Here is a 22,589-nt window from a genome sequence, read left to right on the forward strand (position 1 = left end):
AAGAAAAGAGGTTCAAACTAGGTTTTAAATATAAAAAAACTCACAGAAAACAGAATGGGTTCCTAATCTAACATGACTCATGCCGCAATACACAGAATAATACATTGATGAACATATGATACAGACTCTGAATATGGATTTTCTTGCACAATTACACAATGATAGCGATTGGCTGGTTCTGCTAATACAGTACCTCTATTCATCAGTACTTTGGTTACTTGGAGATTCAGGCCCATCCATAGTGGACGAGTTTTCTGAAGCATCTCTGAGCACAGGATAGCAAAGGGAAAGTAAAGAGAAGAATAAGATACATGTAGTTTAGTTATATATTAGTATAGTTCAGAAAGGATACTGAAGAGAGAGGAGGATGCAGTGTTAGTAACTACTGACAATGTTACAAGACCATTAAATACAGAAGAACTGCAACAAAATGCAGAAAAATGTGAGTCACATACACAAATTACATTTCTTATTATAAAATAAAACACAGTCAAATTGTATTTTTATTTGTTGTGTTTCATCTGGTTTTTGCTGTCATTGTAAACTTTAGTATTTCAATACACAGTATCTACAATTATTTAAAAAAACAGGGGCACTTTAATTCATTTACGGCTAGATTATGAGTTTTGCGTTATGAGGGGTGTGGTACTAACGTGCACGTTATTGTCACCGCTCACTTTCCTACAGCGCTGGTATTATAGGGTTTTACAAACCTGGTGTTAAAAGGCAAGAAGTGAGCGTAGAGCAAAATTGAGCTCCATACCGCACTCCAATACCAGCGCTGCTTAAATCAGCGGTGAGCTGGATTTATGTGCTCGTGCACGATTTCCCCATAGACATCAATGGGGAGAGCCGACTGAAAAAAAGCCTAACACCTGCAATAAAGCAGCGTAAAGCTCCGTAACGCAGCCCCATTGATTCCTATGGGGAAACAAAATTTATGTTTACATCTAACACCCTAACATGAACCCAGAGTCTAAACACCCCTAATCTTACACTTATTAACCCCTAATCTGCCGCCCCGACATTATACTTATTAACCCCTAATCTGCCACCCCCGACACCTACATTATATTTATTAACCCCTAATCTGCTGCCCCCGACATCGCCAACACCTACATTATATTTATTAACCTCTAATCTGCCGCTCCGGACATCGCCGCCACCTACATTATACTTATGAACCCCTAATCTGCTGCCCCCAACATCACCGACACCTACATTATATTTTTTAACCCCTAATCTCCCGCCCCCAATGTTGCCGCAGCCTACCTACACTTATTAACCCCTAATCTGCCGCCCCAACGTCGCAAACACTATAATAAACATATTAACCCCGCAAACATTAGTTAAAAATTATAAACCCCTAATCCGCCGCCCCCTACCTAAAATTATTAACCCCTAATCTGCCGTCCCCAATGTCGCCACCACTATACTATATTTATTAACCCCTAAACCTAAGTCTAACCCTAACACCCCCCCCCTAACTTAAACATAATTAAAATAAATCTAATTAAAACTTACTATCATTACCACAATTAATTCCTATTTAAAACTAAATACTTACCTGTAAATAAACCCTAAGCTAACTACAATATAACTAATAGTTACATTGTATCTAGCTTAGAATGCAAGCTCAATCCTATTGGATGATTGGATCAGCCAATAGGATTGAAGTTCAATCCTATTGGCTGATTGCATCAGCCAATATAATTCTATTAAGGTTGAAAAAATCCTATTGACTGATGCAATCAGCCAATAGGATTGAACTTCAATCCTTTTGGCTGATCCAATCATCCAATAGGATTGAGCTTGCATTCTATTGGCTGTTGGATCAGCCAATAGGATTGAAGTTCAATCCAATAGGATTTTTTCAACCTTAATTCCAATTGGCTGATAGAATTCTATCAGCCAATCGGAATCTAAGGGACGCCATCTTGGATGACGTCATTTAAAGGAACCTTCATTGTAGAAGAAGCTGTCGATTGAAGAGGATGCTCTGCGCCGGGTGTCTTGAAGATGGAGCCGCTCCGCGTCGGAAGGATGAAGATAGAAGATGCCGTCTGGGTGAAGACTTCTGCCCGTCTGGAGGACCACTTCTGCCGGCTTGGATGAAGACTTCTCCCGGCTTCGTTGAGGATGGATGTCCGGTCTTCAAAACTGTAAGTGGATCTTCGGGGGTTAGTGTTAGGATTTTTCTAAGGGTGTATTGGGTGGGTTTTATTTTTAGATTAGGGGTTTGGGCTGCAATAGAGCTAAATGCCCTTTTAAGGGCAATGCCCATCCAAATGCCCTTTTCAGGGTAATGGGGAGCTTAGGTTTTTTTAGTTAGGCTTTTATTTGGGGGGTTGGTTGTGTGGGTGGTGGGTTTTACTGTTGGGGTGGTTGTTTGTATTTTTTTGACAGGTAAAAGAACTGATTTCTTTGGGGCAATGCCCCGCAAAAGGCTCTTTTAAGGGCTATTGGTAGTTTAGTTTAGGCTAGATTTTTTTTATTTTGGGTGGGCTTTTTGTATTTTGATATGGCTATTAGATTAGGTGTAATTAGTTTAAAGTTCTTGTAATTTGTTTTTTATTTTCTGTAATTTAGTGTTTTTTTTGTAATTTAGCTAATTGTATTGAATTTAGTTAATTGTATTTAATTTAGGGAATTTATTTAGTTGTACTGTAAGATTAGGTGTTAATGTAAGACAGGTTTGGTTTTATTTTACAGGTCAATTTGTATTTATTTTAGCTAGGTAGTTATTAAATAGTTAATAACTATTTAGTAACTATTCTACCTAGTTAAAATAAATACAAACTTGCCTGTAAAATAAAAATAAAACCTATGCTAGATACAATGTAACTATTAGTTATCTTGTAGCTAGCTTAGGGTTTATTTTACAGGTAAGTATTTAGTTTTAAATAGGAATTATTTAGTTATTAATAGTAGGTTTTAACTAGAGTAATTTTAATTATATTTAAGTTAGGGGTGTTAGGGTTAGACTTAGGTTTAGGGTTAATAAATATAGTATGGGGGTGGCAGATTAGGGGTTAATAATTTTAAGTAGGTGGCAGCGATGTTAGGGGCGGCAGATTAGGGGTTAATAATATTTAACTAATGTTTGTGATGCGGGAGTGCAGCGGTTTAGGGGTTAATATGTTTATTATAGTTGCGGCGATGTCCAGAGCGTCAGATTAGGGGTTAATAATTTTATTTTAGTGTTTGTGATGCGGAAGGGCCTCGGTTTAGGGGTTAATAGGTAGTTTATGGGTGTTAGTGTACTATTTAGCACTTAAGTTATGAGTTTTATGCTACAGCGTTGTAGTGTAAAACTCATAACTACTGACTTTAGAATGCGTTACGAATCTTGACGGTATAGGCTGTAACGCTCACTTTATGGCCTCCCAGGACAAGCTCATAATACCGGCGCTATGGAAGTCCCAGTGAAAATAGACTATACGCAAATTGCGTAAGTTGATTTGCGGTAAGGCCAAAAAAAGTGTGCGGTGCCCCTAAATCTGCAAGACTTGTAATACCAGCGGTAGTAAAAAAGCAGCGTTATGAGCCTTAAAGGGACAGTCTACACCAGAATTTTTATTTGTTTAAAAAGATAGATAATCCCTTTCTTACCCATTCCCAAGTTTTGCAAAACCAACACTGTTATATTAATATACTTTTAACCTCTGTGATTACCTTGTATCTAAGCCTCTGCAGACTGCCCCCTTATCTCAGTGCTTTTGACAGACATGCAGTTTAGCCAATAAGTACAGACTCCTAAATAACTTCACGGGAGTGAGCACAATGTTATCTAATATGACACACATGAACTTGTACTGTCTAACTGTGAAAAACTTTCAAAATGCTCTGAGCTAAAGGGCGGTTTTCAACAGTTTGGAAATCAGTTTGAGCCTACCTAGGTTTAGCTTTTCAAAAATACCACCAAGGGAACAAAGCAAATGTAATGATAAAAGTCAATTAGAAAGTTGTTTAAAATTGCATGCCCTATCTGAATCATGAAAGTTTAATTTTGACTTTACTGTCCCTTTAACGCTGCTTTTTTTACTCATAACGCAAGACTCGTAATCTAGCCGTTACATTTTTAAGGACGCTTCATTTGTAAAATATTTACTATTTAGAGATGGTAAACATCGCACCGTTCCTCCGCTCGCATCTCATACTTGATTTAGCTGAGCGATGACTAATTCGGCTTCATCCAATCGTTGCATGCCTGCGAGCTGGACCTCAAGTGGGGCACGCAACGATTGGATAAAGTCGGATTTGTCATCATTCAGCTAAATCAAGTATGAGATGTGGGTGGAGGAATCACTTATACAAAATAATTGTCTTTATCGTATGAATTTTTCTCCTTTGATAAAGAAAAGCTTAAACAAATATATTGAAGATTTGAGGAACCCTGATATCCTATATCAGTGATGGCTAACGTTAGCGCTCCAGATGTTTTGGAACAACATTTCCCATGATGCTTACTCTCACTGCAGTCTAGTACAGCATCATGGGAAATGTAGTTCTGTAACATCAGGCGTGCCAAGTTTAGCCATCACTGTCCTAGACTGATATTTAGTGCTAATGGGTCTGCCTGGGTAAATCACACTTTTTCATTATGTTAAAATATGATGCTAGACTTTCCCCTCCCTAATCAACCTTCTATTCAACTACTTGTAACACTGCCCAGGAACTTAAAGGGAGATCAAAGTGCAAACAGGAAATGCTCTAATGTTTTTAATTCTTGCAAAGGAGTTAAACACATAATTAAAGATAGCTCAAGAGCAGCAACGCAATACTGCTTTATGGGACATAGCTAAACACATCTAGCAAGTCAATGACAGGTGGCATATGTGTGTAGTCAGCAATAACCAGCTAGCTTCCAATAGTGCATTGGTCCTACCGAGCATACTAAGATATGTTTGTTTAACAAATGATACCAAAAGAACAAAGTCAATTTTATAATAGAGGTAAATTGAAAAGACTCTTGTTCTATATGTACCATAAAAGTATAATTTTTACTTAAATATCCCTTTAAGCAAATGTGGGTAATATAGTCTTTTTTTTATTTTTAATAGTTACTGCATTATACAGTCATGAAAATACTAACAAATTAGAGGTCACTTTACACTCGGGGCAGATTTATCAAGCACTGCATGCAAACCTACAACTAATATTTATGAAGAAGTGGTTTAAAACACTCCTTCCTAACCCCCACTTCAGAGTTGGCGGATTAAAACAAACCGGGTGATTGACAAGCTCTGATCTTGTGTAATTAATTAGCTGTGAGAGAGCAGAGGCAGCCCTGATAAATAAGGGGAGCGAATGCACGCAGCAGTTTGTGATCTTGAGCAGACAGGTTCGATACCTGTGAACCATGTCCATCTGGACAATGAGAAATCTGTCCCTCAGTGATGTCATGTTCCAGAAGACCCAATTATCCTTTGTTAGTGAAAACGTTTCAGATGCTTATGATGTATAAGCAGGTAAGTATGTAAGGAATGTGATGCTTCTCTAAGGACTTACCCAGTCTGCCAGGTTAGGATGTGGTGAGGGCTGGTAGGGGGAGTTGTCAGATCACTGCAAGGCGTGGAACTCCTCTGACCGTGAGGTAAGGCAGCTGTGACACAAAAACAAAACATGGTCAGACCAAGGTCAAAAAATTCAAGCAATGTGAAAAAAGGGATCACATGAAAGAGGAGACACCGTGACTAACAGATTCCATTCAATGTGAGCTATGGTAGTAATCACAGCACAACTAGTCTATTACAGCTATTTCTCTCTATTATTTACTGTTAATAAGTTCAGAAATTGTATTTATAATTAGAATATTAAATTACCACCATAAAAGTATTTCCTAAGACTACGCTCCTAGGATATGTTTAGAGACAGATCTCAGAATCAGGGAGCATGGGCACCTATAGAGATAAATCATAGTTATCTCTAAATAACAACGTATCTATATCTACCTAACTATATCTATGTGTCTGTCTACCTACCTACATCTACATATTTCCCATATTTCTATCTATGTACCTACCTTTCTATCTATCGGCCTACCTACCTGTCTTGTCTACCTCTATCTACCTCTCCTGGCGAGATTATCTAAGCAGTCTTGTTAGAACTGTGAAGTCCTTTAAAGAATTTTAAATAGACAAAATTTAGAAATATCTCAATATACAGAGCTCTGGATGTGAAAGAGAGACACATATTTTGCAATATAATGCTAAAAAAGCAAGTTTGAACCCAACTAGAATACTGACAAACAAGTGACATTTTGTAGGGGCAAAAGGTTATGTCAAAGAATACAAAAAGTAAGGTGCCAGCACTAGCATTTTAGGCGTCATAAGTTCTTGGTTCTTGTCAAGCCCTGGCTTTATATCCCTATAGGAAACTAGTTCATAAAAAACCTCAATTGTAAACAAGGCAGAATTTTTTTTCAGAGTTGTATTTTAAAGGGATACTAACCCCAAATTTTTTTTTTCATGATTCAGATAGAGCATGCAATTTTAAGCAACTTTCTAATTTACTCCTATTATCATTTTTTCTTTGTTCTCATGTTATCTTGATTTGAAAAAGCAGTAATAAAAAGGTTAGGAGCTGGCCCATTTTTAGTTCAGCACCTTGGTAGAGCTTGCTGATTGGTTTGCTGCATTTAGCCACAAATCAGCAAGTGCTACCTAGGTGCTGAACAAAAAATGGTCTGGCTCTAAAGCTTACAGTACTGCTTTTTCAAATCAAGATAGCATGAGAACAAAGAAAAATTGATAATAGTAGTAAATTAGAAAGGTGCTTAAAATCTCATGCTCTATCTGAATCATGAAAGAAAAAAATTGGGTTTAGTATCCCTTTAACAGGAAAGTTTGTCTATACAGTCATGATACAAATAATATACTGATGGGATTAATCTATACTCCAGTAAGACAGACCATCTCACCATTATGAAAATAAACCAGTCTGTGTTATATCCAGAGTTAATTCCCAGTAAACTAGTTATTATTACATTTTGGTTCCATTAGATAAATCTAGAAGCAGCCAGAAAAGATCATATCAGTGTCAAATAAAACATATCTTCCAAATTCCAATTTTAACACTTCATTTACCCCATATACTGAACTCACAATACTGTATGTGTTCAGAACAGAGAAGATAAGGTATTTGACGAATGGAGAGGAAGAGTTCAATGTGACACAATGTCAATACCATGAATAATTGCCTTCATTTTGCAACCGGTATGTCACTATGTACATTAAGTAGCTGCTGCAAATGCTTCATCTGTATTTAAAGGGACAGTTTACTCAAAATGATTCTCCCTTTAATTTGTTCCCAATGATCCACTTTACCTGCTGGAGTGTATTAAATTGTTTACAAGTAACTCCTTTACCCTTATATTGGCATTTGAAATAGTTGATATAGCATGTGGTATCCCCACCTATTCTGAAAGTTTGTGGCCGCAGGTCCAAGCTATAGATAAGCTTTGTAAACAGCCAGCAGAAGAAATTACACTCCCAGTTGGATATAGCAGAGATAAGGTAATAAAATGTTGATTTTCCATTGTTCTCTCCAAGTACTGGTGATTGTTTTAAGGACAGATATAAGCAGGGCCGGATTTACATCTCAGGTGCCTGTAGGCACAAAAACCTGAAGCGCCCCCCCCACCCCCCCCACCCCCCCTAGAAAAAAGTGGAAAAAATGAGGACTTTTTTTTATTATTATTTAGGACAACTAAAAATAAATATTAGATGTAAAATTACATTTTCCCTTTTATGGAGATACACAAATACACACACCAATTGCAATATTTGTTGTAATGGAAGCTACACCAAAAATCAATATTCACTTGACTCAAATGGCCATACAATTTCTATTATGTATAACAAAAACAAATCATGTTAAACTTTTAATGCAAAATATTCTAAAGAAAACCCTATTTAAAGGGACATCAAATGTGACAGTTTGCTGGGCATTTTATTATTGCACTAGTGCTTGCAGAGAAGTGTGTTAGCCTCTTGCAAAAGAGTTAAACACATAGTCAATGTCAGTTCTGAGACAGCAATACACATCTGTGCAGACCCAGATGGGCTCATAGGACATGTTTATTGACAAGCCATTAGTGTATTGCTTTTCTGGAGATGACTTTGACTATGTGCTTAACATTTTGTTGGAGTCAAACACAGTTTTGTGTAAACAATAGCAATATTAAAACTAGCAGCATGCAAGCTCATCACCATCAACAACCTGTGCAGCCAGTGGAAGAAAATATAAAATGTAGGGAAAAAAATCTTGTAAACTCTGATATTTTTGGTACAAACACACACAGATGTTACATTTATTTTGTTCTGAAATATAAATATCATATGATGTTGCTCTCAAAGGAAAACATGGAATGTTGTAGATTATATGTAATCCAGGGGTCAACAAATGTGTTTAAAATTAGAATTTAGAAATTCAATGGGAGGGGTTTAGTTTTAATCTTTGCCCCTCTCTCCTTCATGGCTCCCTCAACTGCTGTAACATATTCCCAATGAAACACTCGACTTTGTAGGCACCTGGCAGCACAATTCTTACTAAAATAAATGCCCTCATAAAAAAAAAAAAAAAAAAAAAAAAAAAAATTTTTTTTTTTTTTTTTTTTTTTTTTATTATTGACAGGCAGGCGCCCCTCACTGCAAGGCGCCTGTAGGCACATGCCTACTGTGCCTAATGGGAAATCCGGCCCTGGATATAAGATAAAGAAGCAGGTATATGTACACAATGTTATAAAGTAATGAGATCTGATTATACCTACAAGCTCAACCCATTTTATTAGGTTGTGGCTTCAAAACACAAAATCAGAGCTTTACTATACAGAAATAAACCTTAAAAAGCTCATTTTTCATACATTTTTTACTCTGCAGTTGGTAAAAAAGAGCAATTGTAAACACATTAAGGGGAAAACTATTTTACAGTATACTGTCCCTTTAAGTTTCTGGTGATGATACCACCAGAGGCGTGTTCTCACCGGTTAACCTCATGATGCCAGATATTGTATCCATGATTTTCTTCCTAATTCTAGTCCTGATTTAAACCTTGACCCTAGCCCAAAACCTAAATGGTAAGATATTGGTGTATTCAGGCCTAGTGACAATCCATGCAAAATATTGTGGTGGACAGTCTGTTAAACTGTAGAGGAGGTGTAAGTGTTGTGTGGTAAAATATTAGCTGCACCTTTTTCCGTGGGTAAAAAAGTGATATTTCCTGCTTTAGAGTAAAGATTGAATGCTGTGGGAGAAACCTATCACTGGATTATATCATCCCTCTATAAATATTTATCATTTTAGCCATTTCTTCACATACCACATAAAAAATATTGAATTACATTTGTCAGTCATCGAGCAACCAAGTTACAGACTTCATCTAACGCAAATAATTTTTTCCACCTCTATAAAAACAAACTTTTCACTAACAAAATAAACCATAACTTTATTTTAAACACACTTTACAGATTCAGCAAGAACGTCAGATTTTTTTTTTTTTGTAGGCCACAATCAATTCTTTGTAAAATTATTTTAAAATATTTTCCGGCATTTATTAAGATTCTAATTTCCTGCATGGTATATCCTCTGCTTGAGTTGTCTAGAACACATTTTGGTAAATTCTGTTATCGGTGAGAGGGAGTTTGCAATGTGGTCCTTTTTCATGTTTTGTTTTAAGTAAAAAATATAATAATTACTGCAATTAATGTTTTTGCCCTCATTTCACCTCAACTTCCTTCATTTTGACTTCAAATATATTATATCACTGCTATACTATTTCCTCCTTTTGTTAATAAAACAATAGAATGTGGAAAGTCACAATTACCACTTGATGATATTCAGCCAAAGTCCATGCAGGAGATAACCTGCAAAATTATAGTCAAATATTTTTCAAATCATTTTTCCCCTTAAAAGGGTGATAAAACTGCAATAAGAAAAAAAAATCCTCTAATGCGATAGACTATTCACCAGTGCGCTTGCCTACACCTCACATCAGATCCTTAACTAAACATTTCCCGTGATTGGTGGCAACACACATATGAGCCCTTGACTGGGCCATCGGACATGTTCGGTTCCACATCAGTAATGCATTGTCAGACCAGAACTGACTTAAAAACATAATTTATGCTTACCTGATAAATTCCTTTCTTCTGTTGTGTGATCAGTCCACGGGTCATCATTACTTCTGGGATATTATCTGCTCCCCTACAGGAAGTGCAAGAGGATTCACCCAGCAGAGTTGCTATATAGCTCCTCCCCTCTACGTCACCTCCAGTCATTCGACCAAAGACCAACGAGAAAGGAGAAGCCAAGGGTGTAGTGGTGACTGAATTATAATTTTAAAAAATATGTACCTGCCGTAAAAAACAGGGCGGGCCGTGGACTGATCACACAACAGAAGAAAGGAATTTATCAGGTAAGCATAAATTATGTTTTCTTCTGTTATGTGTGATCAGTCCACGGGTCATCATTACTTCTGGGATACCAATACCAAAGCAAAAGTACACGGATGACGGGAGGGATAGGCAGGCTCATTATACAGAAGGAACCACTGCCTGAAGAACCTTTCTCCCAAAAATAGCCTCCGAAGAAGCAAAAGTGTCAAATTTGTAAAATTTGGAAAAAGTATGAAGCGAAGACCAAGTTGCAGCCTTGCAAATCTGTTCAACAGAGGCCTCATTCTTAAAGGCCCAAGTGGAAGCCACAGCTCTAGTGGAATGAGCTGTAATTCTTTCAGGAGGCTGCTGTCCAGCAGTCTCATAGGCTAAACGTATTATGCTACGAAGCCAAAAAGAGAGAGAGGTAGCAGAAGCTTTTTGACCTCTCCTCTGTCCAGAATAAACGACAAACAGGGAAGAAGTTTGGCGAAAATCTTTAGTTGCCTGCAAGTAGAACTTGAGGGCACGAACTACATCCAGATTGTGTAGAAGACGTTCCTTCTTTGAAGAAGGATGTGGACACAAGGATGGAACAACAATCTCTTGATTGATATTCCTATTAGAGACAACCTTAGGTAAAAACCCAGGTTTAGTACGCAGAACTACCTTGTCTGAGTGAAAGATCAGATAAGGAGAATCACAATGTAGGGCTGATAACTCAGAGACTCTTCGAGCCGAGGAAATAGCCATTAAAAATAGAACTTTCCAAGATAACAATTTTATATCAATGGAATGAAGGGGTTCAAACGGAACACCCTGTAAAACGTTAAGAACTAAGTTTAAACTCCATGGCGGAGCAACAGTTTTAAACACAGGCTTGATCCTAGCTAAAGCCTGACAAAAGGCCTGGATGTCTGAATTTTCTGACAGACGCCTGTGCAACAAGATGGACAGAGCTGAGATCTGTCCCCTTAATGAGCTAGCCGATAAACCCTTTTCTAAACCTTCTTGTAGAAAAGACAATATCCTAGGAATCCTAACCTTACTCCAGGAGTAATCTTTGGATTCACACCAGTATAGGTATTTACGCCATATTTTATGGTAAATCTTTCTGGTAACAGGCTTCCTAGCCTGTATCAGGGTATCAATAACCGACTCAGAAAAACCACGTTTTGATAAAATCAAGCGTTCAATTTCCAAGCAGTCAGCTTCAGAGAAGTTAGACTTTGATGTTTGAATGGACCCTGAATCAGAAGGTCCTGTCTTAGAGGTAGAGACCAAGGCGGACAGGATGACATGTCCACTAGATCTGCATACCAAGTCCTGCGCGGCCATGCAGGCGCTATTAGAATCACTGATGCTCTCTCCTGTTTGATTTTGGCAATCAATCGAGGAAGCAGCGGGAAGGGTGGAAACACATAAGCCATCCTGAAGTTCCAAGGTGCTGTCAAAGCATCTATCAGAACCGCTCCCGGATCCCTGGATCTGGATCCGTAACGAGGAAGTTTGGCGTTCTGGCGAGACGCCATGAGATCTATCTCTGGTTTGCCCCAACGTCGAAGTATTTGGGCAAAGACCTCCGGATGAAGTTCCCACTCCCCCGGATGAAGAGTCTGGCGACTCAAGAAATCCGCCTCCCAGTTCTCCACTCCCGGGATGTGGATTGCTGATAGGTGGCAAGAGTGAGACTCTGCCCAGCGAATTATCTTTGATACTTCTATCATTGCTAGGGAGCTTCTTGTCCCTCCCTGATGGTTGATGTAAGCTACAGTCGTGATGTTGTCCGACTGAAACCTGATGAACCCCCGAGTCTTTAACTGGGGCCAAGCTAGAAGGGCATTGAGAACTGCTCTCAATTCCAGAATGTTTATTGGCAGGAGACTTTCCTCCTGACTCCATTGTCCCTGAGCCTTCAGAGAATTCCAGACAGCGCCCCAACCTAGAAGGCTGGCGTCTGTTGTTACAATTGTCCAGTCCGGCCTGCTGAACGGCATCCCCCTGGACAGATGTGGCCGAGAAAGCCACCATAGAAGAGAGTTTCTGGTCTCTTGATCCAGATTCAGAGTGGGGGACAAATCTGAGTAATCCCCATTCCACTGACTCAGCATGCACAATTGCAGCGGTCTGAGATGTAGGCGTGCAAAGGGTACTATGTCCATTGCTGCTACCATTAAGCCGATCACCTCCATGCATTGAGCTACTGACGGGAGTTGAATGGAATGAAGGACACGGCATGTATTTAGAAGCTTTGTTAATCTGTCTTCTGTCAGATAAATCTTCATTTCTACAGAATCTATAAGAGTCCCCAAGAATGGAACTCTTGTGAGAGGCAAGAGAGAACTCTTCTTTTCGTTCACTTTCCATCCATGCGACCTTAGAAATGCCAGAACTAACTCTGTATGAGACTTGGCAGTTTGAAAGCTTGAAGCTTGTATCAGAATGTCGTCTAGGTACGGAGCTACCGAAATTCCTCGCGGTCTCAGAACCGCTAGAAGGGCACCCAGAACCTTTGTGAAGATTCTTGGAGCCGTAGCCAATCCGAATGGAAGGGCTACAAACTGGTAATGCCTGTCTAAGAAGGCAAACCTTAGATACCGGTAATGATCTTTGTGAATCGGTATGTGAAGGTAAGCATCCTTTAAATCCACTGTGGTCATGTACTGACCCTTTTGGATCATGGGTAAGATTGTCCGAATAGTTTCCATTTTGAACGATGGAACTCTTAGGAATTTGTTTAGGATCTTTAAATCCAAGATTGGCCTGAAAGTTCCCTCTTTTTTGGGGACCACAAACAGGTTTGAGTAAAACCCTTGTCCTTGTTCCGACCGCGGAACCGGATGGATCACTCCCATTAATAATAGATCTTGTACACAGCGTAGAAACGCGTCTTTCTTTATTTGGCTTGTTGACAACCTTGACAGATGAAATCTCCCTCTTGGGGGAGATAATTTGAAGTCTAGAAGGTATCCCTGAGATATGATCTCTAGCGCCCAGGGATCCTGGACATCTCTTGCCCAAGCCTGGGCGAAGAGAGAGAGTCTGCCCCCCACTAGATCCGGTCCCGGATCGGGGGCCCTCGGTTCATGCTGTCTTAGGGGCAGCAGCAGGTTTTCTGGCCTGCTTGCCCTTATTCCAGGACTGGTTAGGTTTCCAGCCTTGTCTGTAACGAGCAACAGCTCCTTCCTGTTTTGGTGCAGTGGAAGTTGATGCTGCACCTGCTTTGAAATTCCGAAAGGGACGAAAATTAGACTGTCTAGCCTTAGCTTTGGCTTTGTCTTGAGGTAGAGCGTGGCCCTTACCTCCTGTAATGTCAGCGATAATTTCTTTCAAACCGGGCCCAAATAAAGTTTGCCCCTTGAAAGGTATATTAAGTAATTTGGACTTAGAAGTTACATCAGCCGACCAGGATTTTAGCCACAGCGCCCTACGTGCCTGAATGGCGAATCCTGAATTCTTAGCCGTAAGTTTGGTTAAATGTACTACGGCCTCCGAATTGAATGAATTAGCTAGTCTAAGGACTCTAAGCCTGTCCGTAATGTCGTCCAGCGTAGCGGAACTAAGGTTCTCTTCCAGAGACTCAATCCAAAATGCTGCCGCAGCCGTAATCGGCGCGATGCATGCAAGGGGTTGCAATATAAAACCTTGTTGAACAAACATTTTCTTAAGGTAACCCTCTAATTTTTTATCCATAGGATCTGAAAAAGCACAGCTATCCTCCACCGGGATAGTGGTGCGCTTAGCTAAAGTAGAGACTGCTCCCTCCACCTTAGGGACCGTTTGCCATAAGTCCCGTGTGGTGGCGTCTATTGGAAACATCTTTCTAAATATTGGAGGGGGTGAGAACGGCACACCGGGTCTATCCCACTCCTTAGTAACAATTTCAGTTAATCTCTTAGGTATAGGAAAAACGTCAGTACTCGCCGGTACCGCAAAGTATTTATCCAACCTACACATTTTCTCTGGTATTGCAACAGTGTTACAATCGTTAAGAGCCGCTAAGACCTCCCCTAGTAATACACGGAGGTTTTCCAATTTAAATTTAAAATTTGAAATATCTGAATCCAATCTGCTTGGATCAGAACCGTCACCTACAGAATGAAGCTCTCCGTCCTCATGCTCTGCAAGCTGTGACGCAGTATCAGACATGGCCCTAGAATTATCAGCGCACTCTGTTCTCACCCCAGAGTGATCACGCTTGCCTCTTAGTTCTGGTAACTTAGCCAAAACTTCAGTCATAACAGTAGCCATATCTTGTAATGTTATCTGTAATGGCTGCCCAGATGTACTAGGCGCCATAATATCACGCACCTCCCGGGCGGGAGACGCAGGTACTGACACGTGAGGCGAGTTAGACGGCATAACTCTCCCCTCGCTGTTTGGTGAAATTTGTTCAATTTGTACAGATTGGCTTTTATTTAAAGTAGCATCAATACAGTTAGTACATAAATTTCTATTGGGCTCCACCTTGGCATTGGAACAAATGACACAGGTATCTTCCTCTGAATCAGACATGTTTAACACACTAGCAATAAACATGCAACTTGGTTACAATCTTATTTAACAAAAACGTACTGTGCCTCGAAGAAGCACTAAACGATTAAATGACAGTTGAAATAATGAACTGAAAAACAGTTATAGCATCACTCTTTAAAAACAACACAACTTGTTAGCAAAGGTTTGTTCCCATTAGTAAAGTAACACTAATTAAATTTTAAACATAAAAATCACAGAGCAACGTTTTAAAACACAGTCACTACATAAGTCTCACAGCTCTGCTGAGAGAATCTACCTCCCTTCAAAGAAGTTTGAAGACCCCTGAGTTCTGTTAGAGATGAACCGGATCATGCAGAAAATACAAGAGTAACTGACTGGAAATTTTTGATGCGTAGCAAAGAGCGCCAAAAACGGCCCCTCCCCCTCACACACAGCAGTGAGAGAGAAACGAAACTGTCATAATCAAAACAAGCAAACTGCCAAGTGGAAAAATAATGCCCAAATATTTATTCACTCAGTACCTCAGAAATGCAAACGATTCTACATTCCAGCAAAAACGTTTAACATGAATTAAATACCTATTAAAAGGTTTAATGTACTTTTACAGAGTAATTCCGGTGAAATACCATCCCCAGAATACTGAAGTGTAGAGTATACATACATGTCATTATAACGGTATGGCAGGATTTTCTCATCAATTCCATTCAGAAAATAAAAACTGCTACATACCTCAATGCAGATTCAACTGCCCGCTGTCCCCTGATCTGAAGCTTTTACCTCCCTCAGATGGCCGAGAAACAGCAATATGATCTTAACTACTCCGGTTAAAATCATAAGAAAAAAACTCTGGTAGATTCTTCTTCAAACTCTGCCAGAGAAGTAATAACACGCTCCGGTGCTATTGTAAAATAACAAACTTTTGATTGAAGTTATAAAAACTAAGTATAATCACCATAGTCCTCTCACACCTCCTATCTAGTCTTTGGGTGCAAGAGAATGACTGGGGGTGACGTAGAGGGGAGGAGCTATATAGCAACTCTGCTGGGTGAATCCTCTTGCACTTCCTGTAGGGGAGCAGATAATATCCCAGAAGTAATGATGACCCGTGGACTGATCACACATAACAGAAGAAAGGACATTTTACATTAGATTTTTCATTGCATAAATATTTTGTAGATGATCTATTTATATAGCCCATCTGGTAGTGTTTTTGTAACAATGTATAGTTTTGCTTATTTTTTTTTTTTAAGAACATTGTTCTGATAATCAGACTCCTAACCAAGCCCTACAGTGCCAGATGTATACGCGCGTTTACAGACGCCTGCTGACTCCTGTTTAGGTCATCTGTCTTTTCGTATGCAGGGAAGAGGGGAGGTGGGGAGTGTCTGCTCTTTTTGTTTTCTCAGCCCCTTTCACTGTATGTCCCAGACTAACCTCATCAACAGAGCTAAACTGGGAGCTTCTAAGTAAGTTTTAAACAGTTTTATACTGGATTTTTATATCAGTATCTGTGCATGTTCTTCTTTATAGTAGTGTCTATTACACGCAGTTATATGAAAATTGGTGTATACTGTCCCTTTAAATAGACATTAAAGTAAAAATGAAATGCTCAAGATTTAGACAGAACATACAATTATAAACATATTGGCTTCTATTATAAAATTTGGGGTGTTCGCTTGGTATACTTTGTAGTAAGACTAGGTAGGCTGGTGGGAGCTTAGGAGTGTGCATGTGTCTAGCATTCAATAGCAGCAGTGTGTTTTTTGTTTAGTGTTTTTTTTTTTTTAACTATGTGTAACTGCTATAAACATTGTTGCAAACTGATGTCAGATGGCTAAAGTGCATTCTCTAATAGAAGTAAAATGGAAGATTGTTTAACGCACCTAAGTATCGGCAAGCAATAGTGCAATATAGAAGCACTTTTTTTAAATTGATTAGAACATTTTTTTCCCTTTAAATGTACCCAAATTAAGCAGTCATGACCATTTTAGGATGAATTTTGAATTTAATATTAAATGTAAACACTAAGAAAACAGAATAATGTATTCCCAAGAGATCAACGGTGTCCAAATTTGGTTAATGTTTTGCTGCCAGTAACAGTCAATGATTGTGGTCATAGATTTTACACAAAGGCTCCAAATAACAAGGAAGAGAGATTATCTCCACAAGCAAAGGTAATGCAAAGTTGGAGATCATTTTAAAAAGTGTATTCAATTTTTCCTCCATTTTTACCTAGGTTATATTTACATTTCTATGCCAGCCTTAAAATACTCTGAATGTATATTTAAGTAACATTTAATTGGCTTTACTATTTATAGCCAGACTAGGTTTCAGTTACTTGTCTAAACACTAACTGGATGATTTACAAATTTAGGATTTCTCTCTGGGGTTGAGAACTAAACTATGTATTTGATATATGAGCCTAACTAGAAATTCCAATAAGATTAATATCTCCACTACAATTGGTTCACATAATTAAGAAACTGATCTACACGTCTGACTTTATGAATATCCTGAGACGGCTTTCCCAGGGAAACCATTCAGGACTCATTTCCTCACAGGAAATGTAGTTCTTACGCTACAAAATTTGCAGGTAAATGTGACTTTCATAACGGGAACTGTAAAATCAAACACTTTTCTACTGAAATGTGATAAAGTGGAGTAATTACATTATCCCTACAAATAGCCCTTCATCATACCCAGCTTTTAAAAGGGCAATTAATAGTTTGAGATTTTTAAAGGGATATAAAAGAAAGAAGAAACAAAATTTGTTGAATCAACGTAAAACATAAAAATAAACAGATTGTGTTAAAAATAGGGATGGGCGAATGTGGCTAAATTGAAATTCAAATGTTACAACGAATATTCCTTTGTATATTTTTATATAATTTTACACAATTGAATATCGATAAGGACAAAATTTCTTTAAAATCAAAGCAAATTCAAATCTTGCTTTGATTTTGAATGTTCATAATAGTTCAAATATATACGTTCGAATTTCTAATCTAAATATTTGATATAATATGAACAATCAAAATAGAATGTTGAAATTTCGAATTGCATAAATGAATATGAAAGGAAATGCTATAGCTAACAGAAAGTGTACATAAAATTAGAATATTCAACTAATATTACAGAAGGTTAATTCAAATTCAAAACCCAATATTCGAAATATGAATTTCAAATGTTTATCAAACATTCTATTAGAACAGACAAATAATTTGTTTTAAATTTCGAATTTTGATAAATATTTGGCCATCCCTAGTTAAAAATAGCAAGCAACCTGCTTGTTTTCTTGCAAAATGAGCAGTTAGAAATTATCAGCGTATTCCTCCAAATGAGGCAAGGGGTGGGCGCAGCTTGGATGTTGACAAAAACAAATTGCAGTAAAGCAAATGTTTATTTTTTAAAATGTTTAGGTTTGTCCAATATGTTATTCTATAGCAATACAAATTAAATGTCTTGTAATAACAATGTGTTTACTGTTCCTTTAATGCACCAGCACTCTGCTCTTAACCATGAAATTAACGGACCTTGCTGCAATAACCAGCTTATACGCATTGTTGAACAATAAATGATTGCAATACCAACCAATCGACTGGATTTTATTTTAATATGGTTTAAGGTTACAGAGACTACAAATGTAAAGTTGCCAGTCAATCAAAGAAAGTAGAGAATAAAAAACCCCAGGAGATTTATACAAGCGTGGGAGAAATATACACAGACAGTTTATCTAGATGAGAAAGTACTAGGAAGACATAAAAAAATAATGAAAGTTGAAAAGGAAGAGAGTAAATGAAAAAATAGGGGTAGGAAATAACCAATTTATATAAGAACGGGAAAGAGGTAAAATGTCAAGTCTTCCAAGTATGGAAAAAAAATATCCCATTTTCATACAGAACAGAAAAATATATTAATATTTTTTTTTTAAAAAAACATTTTTTTCTGCTACTAATCATCGATATATCCTACTAGCCAGGTGTGATTTTTTTTAATGCTTTAACACTGTGTTTGCTAAAATAGTCTCCTCTCAGGACTTGCCTTAATTGGAGGAGTCAATCCAGACTTATTACTACTAAAGCTTGTCACTGCAATTTTAGCACCCAAATCTCCATTGTTTTGTAGGTCATTGTCGGATAAACCCTACTGAGGCCAAATAGGGACAGATTTGTGTCCCTATCAGAGGCGTAACTAGAAACCACAGGGCCCAGGTGCAAGAATCTAAGAAGGGGCCCCCCTACTGCACCTCCCCCTCCATTTTTTTTTTTTTTTTTTACATTTAACACAGAAAAAAAATGTGAATCAGATTACATGTCTGCAAAAGGAGGTACCCTGCGCCCACAGTCTGTGAGATGGTCTGACCCCCTATTACTGTATATATATATATATATATATATATATATATATATAGTGACACTATTTAACCCCCCAGAACTGTATATAGTAAGTTAGTGACACAGTCTGTAATCTGCCGGTGAGATGGCTGGCCTGACCCTACCCGCCCAGTACTTTATAAAGTGACCACAGTAGTCAGCGACATGGTCCACCCCCCATACTGTATATAGTGGAACTGTATAATGACACTGTTCACCCCCTGCCCCACCAATGCTGTAGTAACAAGGTCTGTAATTTGCTGGTTCCACAAACATACACACATACATAAATGCATAAATACACACACAGTCACATACATACACACACACATACATAAATGCATAAATACACACACAGTCACATACATACACACATACATAAATGCATAAATACACACACAGTCACATACATACACACACACATACATAAATGCATAAATACACACACAGTCACATACATACACACATACATACATAAATGCATAAATACACACACAGTCACATACATACACACATACATAAATGCATAAATACACACACAGTCACATACATACACACACATAAACACCAATGGGTAAAACAGAAACACTAACCCCTGTAGTCATGTCACACTCACATGATATCAGTGCAGGCAGTGGTAGGTTAACGTGTAGTTTCGCCCCTGGTCCCTATTGTGAAATTTAGTGTGAATTTCCAGGTTTCAGAAATAACAAGAAAATCATTAAAGTGAAAGTCAACCCTAGCGTTTGTGAAACGCTAGGATTGACTAATGAAATAAAGGGGACTTTCATTCTCATGCAGAAAGCTTCTTTATTTGTTTCAAGCGATCGCCGCTCTGAGCTACTAACGAAGCCCACAGCAGATCGCCGTTTTGCTAAGAGGTGACGTTTCCACCTCTTAGCAAATAGCGTGCGTGAAATCCGGCTCCTAAGGGCGCCAAGCCGGATTTACTGCACGGCTATTGGCTAAGAGGTGAAAATGTCAAAACAGCGTTCTGCCGTGGGCTGCTTTAGCAACTCAGAGCGGCCATCGCTTGAAACAAATAAAAGGAGCTTTCTGCATGAAGTATCTTATACTTCCTGAATGAAAGTCCCCTTTATTTGTTTCAATAGTCAATCCTAGTGCTTCACAAACGCTAGGTTTGACTTTCACTTTAAACAAAGTATAAATCCAAAGAGTTTTACTACTCAACTTTTACAGTATCAAATGATTACAGTACACAGATATGTACCAGATGAGTGTGAATCAACACATAAGTTCACTAAAGAACAATTAGCATGGAGAAAAAAAGTCTCATATTGTTTTAGTAATATGTTTAAAATCTAAAAGCCTGTATTTTATTTCCTAGCAGACATAAATAAAAAAAGAGTGAAACCTTTAGTTACCAGTGAGTGAGCTGCACAGCACATGCTCTGTTCTACACTGTTAACAGAAGTTACCAAGGCAACATTACTAATAAACTGATTATGCTGCAGTTTCAGATAAAATCACTGGGCAATCTTTGAAAAGCCAGAGGGAAATACACAGCAGGGTAGTTTATTGTTAAAGGAATTAGTATCTTCAAATCTTACACATGACCAGTGAAATAAATGTGCTTAGTGTGTCCCAGATTAAAGGGACGTAAAACTCAATTATTTTTTTTCTTCATGATTCAGATAAAGCATAGAATTGAAAACAATTTTCAATGTATTTCTATTATCAAATGTACTTATTCTCTTAGTATCCTTTGCTGAAAGAGCAACGACTACTAGGAGCTAGATTAACACATCAGGTGAGAAAATACAGCAGGCATAAAAGTGCAGCCACCAATCACCAGCTAGCTCCCAGTATTTCACTGCTGCTCCTGAACCTAAGTATGCTTTTCAACAAAGGATAGCAAGAAAATAAAGGAAATTAGACAAAAGAAATAAATGGGAAAGTTGCTTAGAAAATAATAATAATTAAAAAAGTTATGGCAGCATGAACATAGTTTTACATTTTTTTAAATATAAAATGGACTTAAAGGGACAGTCAAGTCCAAAAAAAAAAACCCTTTCATTTTTCAAATAGGGCATGTAATTTTAAACAACTTTCCAATTTACTTTTATCAACAATTTTGCTTTGTTCTCTTGGTATTCTAGTTGAAAGCAAACCTAGGAAGGCTCATATGCTAATTTCTAAGCCCTTGAAGGCCGCATCTATTTTATTTACTTTTCACAGCAGGGGAGAGCTAGCTCATGTAGGCCATATAGATAACCATATGTGATCACGCCCGTGGCTAGTGGCAGACACTGCACTAATTGGCTAAAATGCAAGTCAATAGATAATAACTAAAAGTCATGTGATTATGGGTGGTCAGAAGATGCTTAGATACAAGTTAGTCATAGAAGTAAAAAGTGTATTAATATAACTGTTGGTTTTGCAAAACTGGGGAATGGGTAATAAAGGGATTATCTATCTTTTTAAACAACAAAAATTCTGGTGTTGACTGTGCCTTTAAAATTAAGTTGTAATTATTTTTAAAAAATCATTACCAGTCCTTGACATACCGAGGAGCCAAAGAAGCCACTGGCTCCTAACTTTTTGGGTTATTCTCCATGTATCTTTGTACAAATATTACTGTCTGGCTCCTAAATATATGTCTGGCTAAATAATTATTATTACTATTTACTTTAATTTATAAAGCACCAACATATTCCACAGCGCTGTGCATGGGTACAGTTGATGAAGTAAAATAAATATACAATCCTTGTAAGAGACAAGACAAAATTTGACAAACTAATACAGAAGGAATTGAAGGTCATATTTATGTGGGAACTTACATATGACAGGAGGTGAGGACCGCAAGGGTGAGAATGATGTTAGATGAGGGCAATTATTAAGTATGTGGAATTTATTTGTTACGTATTTGGGTGATAGGCATCCCATAACAATAATGTCTATACAGAGGATTTAAAAGAAGGCAGATTAGGGGAAAGTCTGACAGTGCGAGGAAGTGCCGCATGAGAGAAGTCCTGCAGCCCAGCATGTGAAAAGGTGATAATAGAAGATTGAAGGAGCAGATCACTGTTGGATCGTAGGGGGCGGGCTGATCATTGTTGGATCTTAGGGGGCGGGCTGATCACTGTTGGATCGTAGGGGGCGGGCTGATCACTGTTGGATCGTAGGGGGCGGGCTGATCACTGTTGGATCGTAGGGGGCGGGCTGATCACTGTTGGATCGTAGGGGGCGGGCTGATCACTGTTGGATCTTAGGGGGCGGGCTGATCACTGTTGGATCTTAGGGGGCGGGCTGATCACTGTTGGATCTTAGGGGGCGGGCTGATCACTGTTGGATCTTAGGGGGCGGGCTGATCACTGTTGGAT

The 22,589-nt window shown here is 38.3% G+C and overlaps 1 protein-coding gene across 1 annotated transcript in view; it reads right to left on the minus strand.

The window, feature by feature from the left end:
• LOC128644713 (FERM domain-containing protein 4A-like) overlaps nt 1-22,589 on the minus strand; it is a gene marked incomplete at its 5' end in the record, with an annotated part of 31,945 nt that overhangs the window by 3,351 nt on the left and 6,005 nt on the right. The window contains 1 exon segment of the mRNA XM_053697230.1: nt 5,512-5,605. Within this exon segment, the coding sequence (XP_053553205.1) occupies nt 5,512-5,605 (94 nt within the window).

Source organism: Bombina bombina, unplaced genomic scaffold (assembly GCF_027579735.1).
Source record: "Bombina bombina isolate aBomBom1 unplaced genomic scaffold, aBomBom1.pri scaffold_653, whole genome shotgun sequence".
Taxonomy (NCBI): Eukaryota; Metazoa; Chordata; class Amphibia; order Anura; family Bombinatoridae; genus Bombina; species Bombina bombina.